The following is a 14009-nucleotide window of genomic DNA, read 5'->3' as shown; positions in this document are numbered from 1 at the left end:
GTCATCGACAAACACCGTGTGCACACACACCCACATAGAAAAGAGTTGATGGAATCGGGTGTAGCGATTGCAGCACTCAGCACTACCACTGTGAACAGTGTTGGGAACAAAAGTCACTCCTCGTTGCCGATGAATTCAATGCAGTTGCTACCATTCGGAGAAGTAAGACGTAAATCGTGGTTTGTGTCGGAAGAAAAATTGTCATTTGCAGCGAACATTCGCTCTCGCTGATTAGACATTAGTAGAACGAAGGTTTTTGTCGAACCGAGAAGGTTCACAAAATCGGTTTTCAACAACGCTATCGCCCCGAGCTATCGATTTTGTTGTGAAGAAAGCCCAAGATTGAGGCTCTGCGTGACAAGCAAGGATGGCAAACGCAAAAATCGCACTTTTGTTTGGATTCGTGCTCGTAGCATCCGCTCTGGCGACGGACCCCAGCGCCGACGATTGTGAAGCTGCAGTGGGTGAGTATTTTGGCGATTTGTTTGGTTTGGCTGCGAAACAGTCGAGGTATTAAAGGTTTTCTTTTGTGTTTGTCATGTCTTTGGTTGATTGTGCAGAGAGATGCTCTCCCACTTATTCAAGCTTCCTGCCTCGCGGAGATAAAACGGTTGAAAACGACTTGAGGCAATACACCAGCCAATTGGTGGATAAATCGTTCCACTTCCTCATCATGTCGTCGGCATTCAACAAGCACAGCCTCGACCGACCGGGCTTCGAAAAGCTTTATCGCAAAATGAGTGACAAGGCCTGGGAGGATGCGGTTGGTTTGATAAAATACCAGAGCCGCCGTGGATCTTTCGGCAACCTTGTAAAACCGAAAAAGGATTCGAAGTACGATAAAGTCTTGGATGTCCAGGAGCTCAGTTCGCTACAGTTTGCGCTGGATTACGAGAAGACTCTGGCCAAGGAAGCACACGCCATCCACCGCAAGGTTTCGCATGCCCACTCGAAGGTCAGTGCGAACGGATCTGAAGATGTCTACCATTACGACCCTGACGCAGCACACTACCTGGACGAAAAGATTATTGAGTATCAGTCGGGTACTGTACGTGACCTTGCCGGATACATCCATAACCTGAAACAGTTCACTGAGAAGCAACAGCCAGCCAGCGATTTGGGTAATCACCTGTTTGATGAGTACTTGGCCAAAGCAGAATAAACAATCGTAGATCCGGCGTCCTCATATCGGTTGGTAAAAGCTGTTCGATGCCATGATAGACGCCACTATTCATTATACTTGCCGCTGTAACGTGGTTTAAGATTGAAATAAAACACATTCTTCTTTGTGATCCAAACGTCACGTGTATTATGCCCAATTTGTATTAGTTACTTGAAATGGCTAGCCATCGGGTATAGAAAATTTATGGCAAAGGACCACGAATAAAATGCCGTATCAGAAAATTTTGGTTTGTAAATTGTTCACCACTCGAGATGTTGGGTCAAGAGAGATAGATTCCTGTTGTTAATAAAGGGAAGCATTTCAACTTCAGTTTTTTTGTATGTTATCAGTCGTCACTTCGTTACCTTCGCTTTCACTGCGTTCCTTGCTTATGCCTCGCCATCGATGCTTGAGAGATTGGTGTGAAAAGGTGTTCCTTTTCATAAACGTGTGACTTAGTTTCAAAAACTAACGCAATATCAAACGTTGGAATGATGCAATGAATAGTTTCAATGAGTCAATGGTTTAAAAAGTATGTCATTGCACTTCAAACAGAAAATAGTGAACGTTATGGGAAATGCATATAAAAAAATCATTCACTGGAAAAGATTAAAGTAAATGACAACAGACTTCTTTGGATCGACATATTTTGTATCATTCACTTAGCATTTTTCTCGCATATGCTATTAGGTTTACATGCATTCTTCGCGTGGCTTGCTCGTGCTTTATATTTGGCTTTTTATTGACTTCTCATGATGTTTTGACACACCATGAAACTACGATTAGCGTACGAAAGTGTTTTGTCGATTAAAACTAAATATATTTTCATATGCAAAAGCGATCCATTGGCTTATGTCTAGGTCTAGCGTATCATGTTGCTTCTTGCAAAACCAAATTACAAACCAGAACAAGGAAGTGCTATCAGCAAAGCAATCTCCTCGAACGTACATGGTTTGCTTGGACCAAATGCTACACTCATGCATACTATGATAGAAGTGAGAGAATGTTGGTCCCTTCGAGTCGTAATACGATCGAACCATACCATGTGACCGTGAGGAACTCAAAACCATTTTGTAGAACTCAACCATTCGATGGTTTTTTCCATTACGTTGCTATGGGCACTTCTTGGTACAATAAAGCAGATTTAGCACTATCAGCGGGGTATTGCGCCTCTTCAAAGTGTTTTCATAACCACGTAAATAACGAGAAGATGGAATGATGTGGCACTTTCGACAGGCTAATGCACTGATGTGCATCGAGAATAGAAACGATTCTATTTTTGGTACAGTTATTTGCACATCAACAGAACTGCAACAACATGCGTATTGTAATTTATAAGTACAGTACAGTACCCCAATGTTATATATCGCATTAATGATCGATTGCAACAATGTATAGTTGTTTTTTCGGTCACAAATACGTTTCATAGGTCCAAATATGTGTTAAAACTTTTGTGAATTAAACAAAGTCAAATGAAAAGGGCAGATTAACCACAGAAAGGATAACCATTACCTTTTCACAACTGTGCATGTAGATAAAATTCATAGTGAAAATGCCAACTGGAATCCGTGCCATCATCTGTCTGCAATGACGAGTCATGGTTTCCATTATCAGCTGCGTAATAACCATTTCTTTGTCCCTGGGAACAAACAACCATGAGTGACTCATCGCTCGATGGTCGATGGTAGATGATGTGGTAGAGGAATCGTATTTCAGAGGGATCGTGTGCAAAACCAACTCCTTGGGCCGATTAGCGTAACTCACGGGGTCTACCATTTGAGAGGCCATTCTCATGGTTGAGTTCTTGGTTGGGAGTGCAAGCCGATGTAGTGGTTGGAATATACTTCGACTTCGACCTCAAGCTCTATTTGTTTCTTCTCGGTTTGATGTAGATTTCTTAGTGTATGAAATATTTGCTTATCGTGGTAAACGCGTGTATTGCACTCCTATAATCTCAAGCAGGAGTAGTTTCCTTATCGAGGATTACTTACAAGAATGCAGATTGCTTGTGAACAACTGAGTAGAAGCGTTTTTCAAGCGTCAAGATCGATCTTAATAACGATTTAAACGATAAAGGAAACGAATCACACAATTGCAGTTTAAGCGCATTATCATATTTCGTTAGGTTACCTTAAGGGAAATGTTTGTAGAATGTTCTTATTGTAAAAATTTAACTTGAGTAATATTGACCAAATATTATTTATTATATTTTTATTTGTCTAAAACATACGCTAGTTCCAATGTGTTTTACGAACACAAAACATTAAGCCATTGAAACGTGCATCATGAGCAGTTGAGATCATATTATTATTGCGTTATTGTCAATTAGTAAGCGATTTTTGGAGGTTTTGACAAAACATGATAAGCAACACTGAAGACAACAATTTACATGCACGATGCATACATAACGTTGTTAATGCCGATCCAACGAGTATCGTATAATATTGTTTCATATTGGATGTTATAATTGCTTCATTGTGTAATAAAAAAATGTTCGTTACGCATCTTTTATATATCATTTACGCTAATAACAACAAGACATGCAAACTTTGTCATTAGGCAGCACTAGAGTTAATAAATAATGTGCCGCTTGGCTCCAGTTATCGTCGATCAAATCGGTTGAGATGGTATATATATATATCTCTCTAAAGCTGAGTTGTGAGTATTTTGTAGTCGAACCGATTGTTGTTGGTATGTGTCACCGGATCACAGGGAGGTTCGATTAGTCGCCAATGTCCCATAGTTTTGCCAATACCGTCTTCTGTTTCCGCTGAGTCAGATTCCATCACGGCAAGACTGCAATAAGGAACTTTTTGCATAATTCTGGCCATTTCACTGGTAGAGCGAAGTTTTTCCCCAACTATGAAACGAGTGCAAGTGTCGAGGGTAGTGGCGTGCCCAACGATTAGAATATTTCCTACGAAACATACGAATAAGAGAGTTACCATTACACGAATTACAAACGGGTGAATCATATAAATGCATCCAGGGGTGTGGAACGGGATGGATCATCTTTATACCTGTGGTAGCATTAATAATTTTTTCCGTAATGGACGAATTGCGATGATAAAATTCGTTCAACTTCTCAAGCAAGCATTCCTTAAGGTCTTCCACCGCAGACAAAGCCTCGTACTTGGTGGCGATATTGTAGTCAGCGGCTAGCAGTTCTTCTGCTGAAAGCCACTCTGGAAGTCCGTCTTGATACCACGCCATCCATTCAAATAGGCCAGGTTCGACATGAATCGGTAGAGATGTTTTCAAACCAAGACCTTCAAGACACGAAGTAGCTGTCTGAATGCAACGAAACGACGGCGAGCTGTACACCGCATCAATTTTGACACCTGCATCTTTCATGCCTTCTCCCACGAGCCGAGCTTGATAGCGGCCTACGTTAGTGAGTGGAGAATCTTTTTGCCAAAGAGTAGGGTTCCTTAAAAGAGAAGTATAATCGATGGATAAAAACCTATCTTATTCAAAGTATAATCTCGCGAAAAGAAGAAATTATAACGATTTTTCTTACCTTACAGGCAGCGTTTTTGGCATGTTGAGGTCTTTCCGCAGGTATTTTCCCATTTCGTCGAAACAGTAGGGTACCCATGTACCAAATGTGAAATCGATACGTTCTCCATGACGCATTATGTACACTTTTCGATTACCTGTATCCTGTTTGAGCGAATTTTCCTGGCGACTGCTTCCATCACCGGGAATAACCTGCATAGAGGTTCGCTTCTTCACTAGTTCGTGTAATTTTTCCAAAGGCACATCTTCCAATGTTTTTGAGCCACCGAACATTTTATTGCTGCACGAATCTTCGGTCGATGAGGGGTCCACGTGGGGTTGCGATGCGGCGAGTTTCGTCGAAACTTGATCGTTCTGCGAATCGGCTTGCTCTGCAGAGCCTGAAAGAGGGATTCGCTTTTTGATAGTACGAGCAGTATCATATGCTACCATTTGGAAGTAGAACCTTATCTTATCTACATGGTTGCGTCAGTTCGGGAATCAGTATTTGTTCAAGGGCTCCGTTCAATCATTATTGAATCACGATGACGTTAGCGAATTTTTTGCATATGTATTAGGACAACCGGAAAGTTCTCTCCATTTTCTGAAGTAATATTTACGGCCATTTTAGAAAATAAAAATGCCTAAAAAGCTACAGCTAAATGCGTATTTTCATATCTGATTACTTTTTTGTGTCGTTAATATAATTCAATTGAAATGGAAAATGCATTGATTGCCTAGTAAATATTCAATAAACTAGATATAAATTATTACACATGCAACTATTTTAATAATCTGAACGTTCATTTTACGCGAAGAAAATTTCTACATGAATTAACACTTTTGTAACAATCCAACGGCTCGTTCTTGAAACCAGTAACTTACCTGTCTCTTGCGATGTAACATCGTTTCCTTCTGCACCAAAGTTTTGCAATATCGAAGTTTCAAACCGCACTCCATCGACGGTGTCGGATGCTTCTTCCAGTTCTCTAGTATCGCATAAAGACACAGTACGGTGCATTGTCCAGGCATCGGATTCAGCCGTCCGCTCTGTGTAATTTTCTGGTAGATAACCACTGGTTCCAGTTAACCAAGAAATACCTTCAACCCAGCCATCCGACGAGGCTTGGATAGCTTCCTGATTTAGATAAATGTAATCACCAATACGTAGTTCTAGTTCGTCTGGTTCGCGTGGTGTGTGAGGGTACAGCACTTTATGAACCTGTTTGGAAGCTAATCGTGGATCGCGCGAATACAGCCTTAGCTCCCAATTTGCTTCCGTACAAGATGTGTCAAGTTTTTCAACCAATGACTTCAGGCAATTAAACTGTCCTGTCGCAAACTGGTACGCCAGCGTAAGATGTAGGGATTTTACGTGAGGTTCCAGCGAGATGGCTAAAAATGTGAACAGTTTTATAAGTATGAGATTACATTTTTTGGCACAAGCAAGCTAAAGGTTCGTTTAAAGAAAACTTAATTTTCAGATCAACTCTTTGCGTCGTCAAAAATTAACATGCAAATCATACTAACACAACATAGTATACGGAAAACTAAGTGTAAACTGAAAGCATCCGTGGCCACCGGTTCAGTGGGGCCACCAGCTGCTTACATCGACTGCTACGCGGAATGCACCGAGCTGAAGTTACTCCCCCGCACCATGGAAAACAGGTTACCAGTGCATCTAGCTGCTCATACGTGTCACTAATTACTGATGGTTTGATCAACGGCCCAATAAGATCCCAGGGTAGGGAAGATGGAAAAGGTACGAAACAGAGATAAACAGAACACCACAAAACCAAGTATTATTAGTTTGAAAGATTATATGTGGATGCAGTTAAGCATAGCAACAACATGAAACGGAAAATGCTTACTTGAGTGAGACACTTCCTTAACATATTGTAGGGCGAGGCGTTTCAGATAATTGGCGTCATCTTCTGCGACAAAGAATCCCATAAAATTCGGGCTCATATACAGTTCCAGGGCTATAGGACGGTCCAGGCGAGCCCCGGGAAGATTCATTAGTTCCTTTAAGGCTTTAGACAATTGAGGTGCACATTCATCCGGTGCCTTAAAAAAGGACACTAGGGTAATGTGAGGAGTGAAATTGTGGGCTCCATTCCAACCGCAAGCTTCCCTCGACTGTGACCAAAACTTTTCCAGTTGCTGCAGAAATGGACCAGTTGGGCAAACATACAATATGTATTCGCGAGGTGCACATTCATCCAAAAATGGATCGTTAACGTGTGCCAGAAGCCAGTCAGAGGCCAACTGCACCTGCACCCCTCGGTTCCCGGTAGCAGCCAGTGCCTTTTCCCTGCAAAGCGTTGAAGTGACTTTTATATTGTAACGTGCATTCCTCACAAGTACTACTTACGCACGATGCTTTGGGAAGCCCATTTGAAGAAGAATGTGTAGTGGGGTAAGAATTTGTTTGGAAATTTTGGTTGGCGTGGGATTTTTACGGGGCGGAAGTGCGGCCATAATAAACCGTGTGTTGTCTGATCAGAATGTTTCAAACAATTAAAACGACTAACTGATGATTATTGTTGGCCAAACAATCTGCCGATGTTGAACTAATTGAATATGGATAGCTTTAATAATTGATGCGCAGTTATTGTTTCACAACTTTCCAACAAATGCGTTGAAAAAGTTTATTTCCATGGATTTTGACGTTTGACACGCAACAAAGTTTTTTTTTGCATGTGTGTGTGGTTTGTTTTGATTTTGTATATTGGGATTGGTGATTTCGCAATTGACAGTATTTTGCACACACACATTTGCACATTTCTATTTGGTAGCTGTCAAGGCAGTGTTGCCGTTTCAAACAAAAAGTGAACGATTAAAATAATTCAAATTAGGATTCCATTAGTAAGCGAATTTAGCTTTTCACCATGAGTGTTATTGATTTATATACGTACTGATTTTATTATGTATTTCATTATTTTCTACCATTGTAATTCGACAAATTGAATTGAAAACAAATAAAATGATAAAATGTCCTCAGAATTGTAGCTCATAACTCGAAACAGTCAAATTTGATTTTATTTAAAGTCTGAGTGCAAGCATCTAGAAAGCTACGCTTAAACAGCTTACTAATAAAGTACGGTAAATAGCACCGAAAAGGTAGAAAATGAGGTGGTAAATCACAGAATAAATGTTCTGGCCTGTAGAAGAGACTTATCGTTATTGATGCAGTCACATTATCTTCATCGCTATAGGGCTTCCCATGTCCTCTTTCGTCGTCCGCAATTCTCATGACATGATCAACCCTCCGGAGCCTGGCGAGACTTATACGCTGCACACAGCTTCTTCAAACTGATGCCGATTATGCCGAAGTTCAAGTCGAAATGCATCGACTTTGATCACTTGATGCACTATATATTTTTCTCGTCCGCTAATCTGTTACGTCTTATCAATCGATTACGAGAAAATGGTCAACATTGTTCTTCTTAACACGGCTCAGGGCATTCGTCATCGTTTATTATCTCAGTTTTCGGTCGGCTGACGAGTTTTGCGGCAAAGGTTATATAAAACAAGACATTTGTGATTTATCGTATCTGATTTAATATCATGTAATTACTACAACTATGATTCTACATAAGAAAGTACAGCTACAAAATGCCATAAGTTTATTTCAATTGTGTTTGATTAATATTATATTCTTTATGGCAATACAACAAAGGCAACAATTATGTAAAGCAAGTGCGAAAAGACTTTTTTCTCTATATTGTTTGGTAACATAGAAAGTATACTAAACTATACTATCAGAAGTATATATGCCTACGTTATGCTTTGAAAACACTATTGAAACATAAATATTATTATCAAAACTTGACATAGAATTACGTACAATGTCGTAAAATATAGGACCTTTCTTTCGAGCAATTCGGTTATTCCATTAGGCCCCGCTTGTCAGTTCTTTTTCGATTGCCCTTGCCAGCGACTTCCCTTTGCGTTTCTGTCCATTTATGACCATAAGAAAAAAACCCAACATGGCCGAAACTGCTGGCCGTAACGTGTGTTTACGCCGCTTTTCTGTGCCCATTGTCTGGCCGTATTGGCAAATTTCTCCATCGCTTCATTTTCACGAGCAGCCGAGGCAGGGTTCGTCACTTACTTTTCGGTTCGTTTCGGCGTTTTAAGTCATTTGTTTCTCATCTCATGTTCGGTACGCGAGCGGCCCGGTCCGAACCGGTCACGAGTGATGAGCTGGCGATCAGAGTTCACTCCCAGCCAGTGCGTTCGTAGCATCTAGCATCGGAACGAGCAGTGGAATGGTTCGATTTCTCTCAATGATCTCTTCTACGATCGCAAGCTGGTTTTTCTCTCTCGGCGGGGCTCTCAACCCGCTCCTGACGACTTTCTACGATGCCCTCTCCCTCCGATGGCACGGCTTTTTGTTGCACCAGACTTAAGCATTATTGTGCATCCACGTCTCTTTCTTTCCCATCGACTCACACGCGGATCGATCGTTTCGTCTCACCTTGGTAAACATCGGTCGTCATTCGGGGCTCGGCTCCACTCCACTTTGACCATATTATGCGCCCGACCGCAACTCAGTTTACTGCAAACCATCGGTGGATTAACATTTTGTGACGACGCTTCGCTCTCGCATAGCGCGGCATTAGTCTATTCGAGCGCGGAACCGCGCGACGGACGAGATCAGAAGATCACTTCTGAAGTGATTGTCGCCTCTGGCTAAGCAGACGTTCAGCCGGAAGTATTGTTTTTGCAGCGACCGTTCGAATCCGAGGGGAAAAGTTCACCGCCGTCGTGTACACTCGGTTTCGTGCGTCTGTGTCCGTCGATCGTGATGTTTGATATTTTAGTGCAAACAAATCAATGCCTCTCTGTTGCCGTTAGTTGCTCGAAGATCGTCTACCAAACACATTACTACTCACACTTAAGCCGTGGTAAGTTTCAATACTATAAACGGTTATGTTCACTATTAAACAGTGTTTTACGGTTGTTGCCTTGAAGCGTAGAGATGTTTCATTGCCAACGGATGATATTAGGATTGCTGGTGGAATACTGGGGAGAGTGAATCGTTTGAAGTCGGTTGGATCGTTGTGTGCGTGAGGCTTGTGACAGCACGAGAGTTTTTTTTTGCTAAAGGTAGAAAGTTGCCACACAAATGCATGCGCCGAATGGCATTACCAGTGCAGAGACCCAACAATAGTTTTCATAGAAGCATATTCGTTCTCTGGAATAGAGGTCAGCCCCGAATGTTGTATTCCCGGTCGCGCCCGTGTTAAATCGGTTGTGATTGATCGTCCTTGTTCATACCCACTGTGGCAGATATTGCGAATTATAGACGTAAGTCGGAAAGCAATTCGCAGAAACCATTCGTGAGCGAGTGAAATCGAACGAGTCAGATAGTTTCATCAAGTGGCCTTCATCCAGTCACGACGAAGAGCGCAAGTGCGTGCCCTGTGAAGAGGTTTGGTAGTAGTAAAGAGAACTTAATATTACGAATGGAGAAGAAGCACAGATATCGAACGAAATGCAGCGATGCAGTTTGTGTCCATTTCACAGTGCAGTATAGGTATAGGGGTGTCAAGCGAAAACTGTTGAGCAATTGTGTGGACAAGCTTTTTACTGTATCTTAAATGACGAACCATCTTAATGAAAGAAGATGGTTTAATCAACAGGTTGACGAACACAACAACAAGTTTTACATGAGTTCTATTATCAGTTATCAGTATTACATGAGTTATCAACAGCCTGAATTGGCACCATAAATTGGGCAAGTGTGGCATTCAATTGAAATTGAAACATAATTTGAAACAAATCTGCCAAAACAACGCTTTGTTTTGTGGGTTGGAGAAAGGACTTTGAGGTTCTCATTTTCGGCACCATTCGAAATATGTTTGTTCGTACGGTGCGTGCGATCGTCTGGGTAAGCGAGAAATTTTAGGGGTAAAAGCCGGAGAAAAAATGAGAAAGATTGAGAAAGAAAGAAAGAGAAAGAGAGAGAGAGAGAGAGAAAGAGTGGAGGAGAGAAAGATAGTAAGGGAGGATGAAAGGCGGGTGGAAGAGAAAAAGCTGCTTCAGAACTTTTTATGTAAACATGTGGAAGTTCCGTCAATGATTGTTTTCATGTTTCTACCTGGCAGCGATCGTCAATGGTTCTAGGCATGCTTACACTACAAAATCTTGGAATACGACCATAAGGAAGAAATGCAGCAAAGATAGAAATGAAAGAAACGACAAATAAAAACATAAAACATATAAAAGCCGGTTCTTTTGAGCGCGAGAATAATAACGATTTATATAAATTACAAACTAAAAGATTACGAAACAAAACGAGTATTCAATTTGGTGTTGTCTATGTGTAGTGTAACATTTTTGTAACACAACATTTCAAAACTTGAGAACTTGAACGTTATTTTAAAAATCGTTTAAATTCTTTTCAAGTTGCCTTTTCCAAGGCTGGCGTTGTAATCTGATTTGTGATTTTACATGATTGTGATTTGAAACAAATAAAAGCACGTAAGACAATTTGCCAACTGAAAAGGAATTCAATCCAATCTGTGGAAGTGGTAAATGTTGTAAATTTAGTTTGAACGCTTTCGATACAACATCCTGAGGTCCCTAAACTTATTTTACATTTGCAGTATGTATACATTCCACGTGGTATCTTTTGAAGATCATCTTCCGTTCCGTGTGCGCCTGAATGGCGGACCAGTGCTGCCACCTATCCCCGCGACCAAGACGGGCAAGCCCTCATCATAATCACTAATACTGGTGTAAAGGTATACTCGAAAAATGTATACGCGAAAGAGCATATTTGTGATACGATGGGCAGCGAAGCTCGCTGAGTGGCTGAAATGGTTAGAAAACACTTTCTAATTTCACACCGATACACTTTAGCCGGCGATGGTCCCGGTACACGCCAGTGTCCTACCAAAAGCCACATTCGGTGGTTGTACGGTAGCTGACTTTTTACAAGCGTTATGCTCAATGGTATGGCGAATATTCGAATAACACATGAACAGCTTTACAGAGCCGCTATTGAAGTTGTTATTCAGTAAGTATAACTGCGTGCTGTGCTGTAGTCTTTGGCCATCCATTGGGCATCCTAATATTATATAAACTACACACGGATCGAGTGCTGCTGTTCGCTTTTCCGTTTAAACAAAAACCAGACAAAAAACGTCAAACTACGAACCATGAACACGAAAACTATAGGCCGTTGTTTGCGTTATGCAGCACGCGGATACGATGACTGGGAAACGTTTTAAGTGCGATTTTTTGTTGGATTTTTCTATCGCCCCGCAATCATAATTACATGACTCGTGTGCATGTTCACCCGTGACAGAGGAACTAAAGAGCGGTAATAGACAGCATGTTCGAATGGGGGGCTGCCAAAGGCGAACCAATAAATTGCGCACTCAAACTCGTGCATTTCACTGTTGAGGTGCGATCCAAAAACAAAAATGTATCCTCAGGCAGGTTTACAAGTGCATTTGCACTTCCGTTTGTCTAATAAGATTGATGTTTATAATAGAATACTACGTCAAATCGCCTTTTCATATCAATTAAAATAATAAATAAGAAATACAAATTATGTTTATATACTTTTAATGTAGAAATAAAAAATGACACGGAACATAATTTCAAATTTTATTTGACAAAAAATTCCTCGCGCCAAACATGTTTCTATAAACGTCCTTATTGTTTCTTATTCCGCTTAAAATTCGCTTTTCATCAAATAACATGATTAATCAAGCAAAAACATCTTCGATGTTTCATATTCTTCATTTTGCTATTTTGGAAATATAGAAATTCAGAAATTCATAAACACAGATTCAGAAACACAGATTACTAAGGGCTCCATTATCCGATACACATCATGGTATAGTTATTTGCTTTCTTTATTTATAAAACATCTAAACGGAAACATTTTTACGGGTAACGCCGTTTCAACATTTTAGTACCAAGTTATCACATTTTAGTATTATTTGAAATATCAATCTTAATATATCTTATCATATTATCATATCATATTTAACGTAACAACATATCCATTTAACATATAGAATTATCAGAGAGGCTCAAGGGTAGGGGCAACATCCCTTTTCCGTAGAAAAACTGTATAAGTAGTCTAAGAAGTGGTGGAAATGAATATCAGGAAGAATGGTTTAGTGGGTATGCCTCGCTCGGGGACTCGCTGGAGGGTCGCACTCCCTCTTGGGGCCCCCGAGGCATGCGTGGCAGTGCGTAAAGCATTCATTCACCCAACCAACCCACTACTGGATTCTAGTTCGAGTGGTGATGCGATCAATCCAGGTCAGATGCTCTAGGAGCAGTGACCGTCGTTGGCGGCAGTTCTGCCCTGTCCTGGCTGTCCCGAAATTAATGCTGGCATCGTACATGCCTCCGGAGCCATTCCTGGCGCTGAACATTCTTTTCACTCAGCCACAACCGCGTTACTATGTTACTACGTTCCGGTAAATCCGTAGTCGTCTCTACCTATCTGATAGACGGTATTCAACCGTCATCAACGGTTGTAATTGCCAGATAACGGCAGAGGTTCCAACAATGAAAGTGATGAAACACAACATACAAGGTCGAAACAATAAAATGATTGCAGTGTTTTTTTTATGGCGAAGGAGTGTTTGAACTTTCTTGCAAATAACCTTCAAATGTACTAACCATTACATACTTATAGACATTACTGTTATGGTTTATACTTATAGTTTCCGTGGAAGAAATGTCATTACTGTGCTATTACACTTTTTATAAAAGAAATGAAAGAATGGAAGGTTGCTAATAGGCCAAACATTTCTAGGAGCACGCTGTGTTATCTGAAATATTCCTGCCAGTCACTGTTTTAAATTCAAATCCTCTTTTAGAATTGATTAGAGGTGCTGACGCCCAACTAATAATCTAATCAAAATGTTTTTTTTTTCAAGCATTCAAATCTCATGGACTGGTTTTGTTTCGTTATAAATTGCCTTCGGTTTGTTTAGAAATCAAAGCACAAGCAAAACCGAAATACATTTCTCACATCCACGATCGTACTTATCAATACTTGCTAGGAAGAGCTCGTCACATAGCGAAGGTCCACAACATTCTTATCACAAGGACAGGCATTTTTACTTTCATTCTAGATTCGAGGCTATGCTTTCAACTGTAACGGCGGAGATCTGTTAGCGATCGAACAGCGAACATTCGGTTTCGGGCTCGAAACCGCCATCTGCTACATTTCATTCCGCGCGTGTGCGAACTGGAAACAATAGGTCCACCCATGGCGGGTGTGTGAAAATCAATCTCGTGGATACTCGTGTTATTGCACCTCACCATTTCGCCTTTCCTCTACCAGTGCTGCCCGGTACAGATAGAG

At 40.9% G+C, this 14009-nt stretch overlaps 2 protein-coding genes across 3 annotated transcripts; one reads left to right on the top strand and one right to left on the bottom strand.

Moving 5' to 3' along the window:
• The first annotated feature begins 138 nt into the window (after positions 1–138).
• LOC131212374 (soma ferritin) lies at positions 139–1298 on the top strand. The gene is made up of 2 exons (XM_058206216.1): positions 139–464; positions 561–1298. The coding sequence occupies exons 1-2, from the start codon at positions 368–370 to the stop codon at positions 1160–1162; spliced, it is 699 nt and encodes a 232-aa protein (XP_058062199.1). The 5' UTR covers positions 139–367; the 3' UTR covers positions 1163–1298.
• Positions 1299–3274: 1976 nt separating this feature from the next.
• Positions 3275–7207, bottom strand: LOC131208474 (ecdysteroid-phosphate phosphatase). 2 transcript variants are annotated; one of them, XM_058201238.1, is made up of 7 exons: positions 7035–7207; positions 6532–6974; positions 6270–6368; positions 5546–6055; positions 4683–5061; positions 4183–4592; positions 3275–4079 (listed from the first exon to the last, which is right to left on the bottom strand). In XM_058201238.1, exons 1-7 carry the CDS (start codon positions 7139–7141, stop codon positions 3808–3810), a joined length of 2220 nt encoding a protein of 739 aa, XP_058057221.1. In that variant the 5' UTR covers positions 7142–7207; the 3' UTR covers positions 3275–3807. The 2 variants fall into 2 exon arrangements, with proteins under 2 accessions (XP_058057221.1, XP_058057222.1); XM_058201239.1 differs by lacking the exon at positions 6270–6368.
• Between the last annotated feature and the right edge of the window lie 6802 nt (positions 7208–14009).

Source organism: Anopheles bellator, chromosome 2 (assembly GCF_943735745.2).
Source record: "Anopheles bellator chromosome 2, idAnoBellAS_SP24_06.2, whole genome shotgun sequence".
Taxonomy (NCBI): Eukaryota; Metazoa; Arthropoda; class Insecta; order Diptera; family Culicidae; genus Anopheles; species Anopheles bellator.
This window is presented reverse-complemented; position numbering and strand designations above follow the sequence as displayed.

Coding starts and splice junctions, on each gene's coding strand:
- LOC131212374 (XM_058206216.1), top strand. CDS start 368: ATGGCAAACGCAAAAATCGCACTTTTGTTTGGATTCGTGCTCGTAGCA. Junction 465..560: donor CGATTGTGAAGCTGCAGTGG/GTGAGTATTTTG, acceptor TTGATTGTGCAG/AGAGATGCTCTCCCACTTAT.
- LOC131208474 (XM_058201238.1), bottom strand. CDS start 7,141: ATGGCCGCACTTCCGCCCCGTAAAAATCCCACGCCAACCAAAATTTCC. Junction 6,056..6,269: donor CATTCCGCGTAGCAGTCGAT/GTAAGCAGCTGG, acceptor TCACATTTTTAG/CCATCTCGCTGGAACCTCAC. Junction 4,593..4,682: donor CCAAAAACGCTGCCTGTAAG/GTAAGAAAAATC, acceptor TTCTCTTTTAAG/GAACCCTACTCTTTGGCAAA.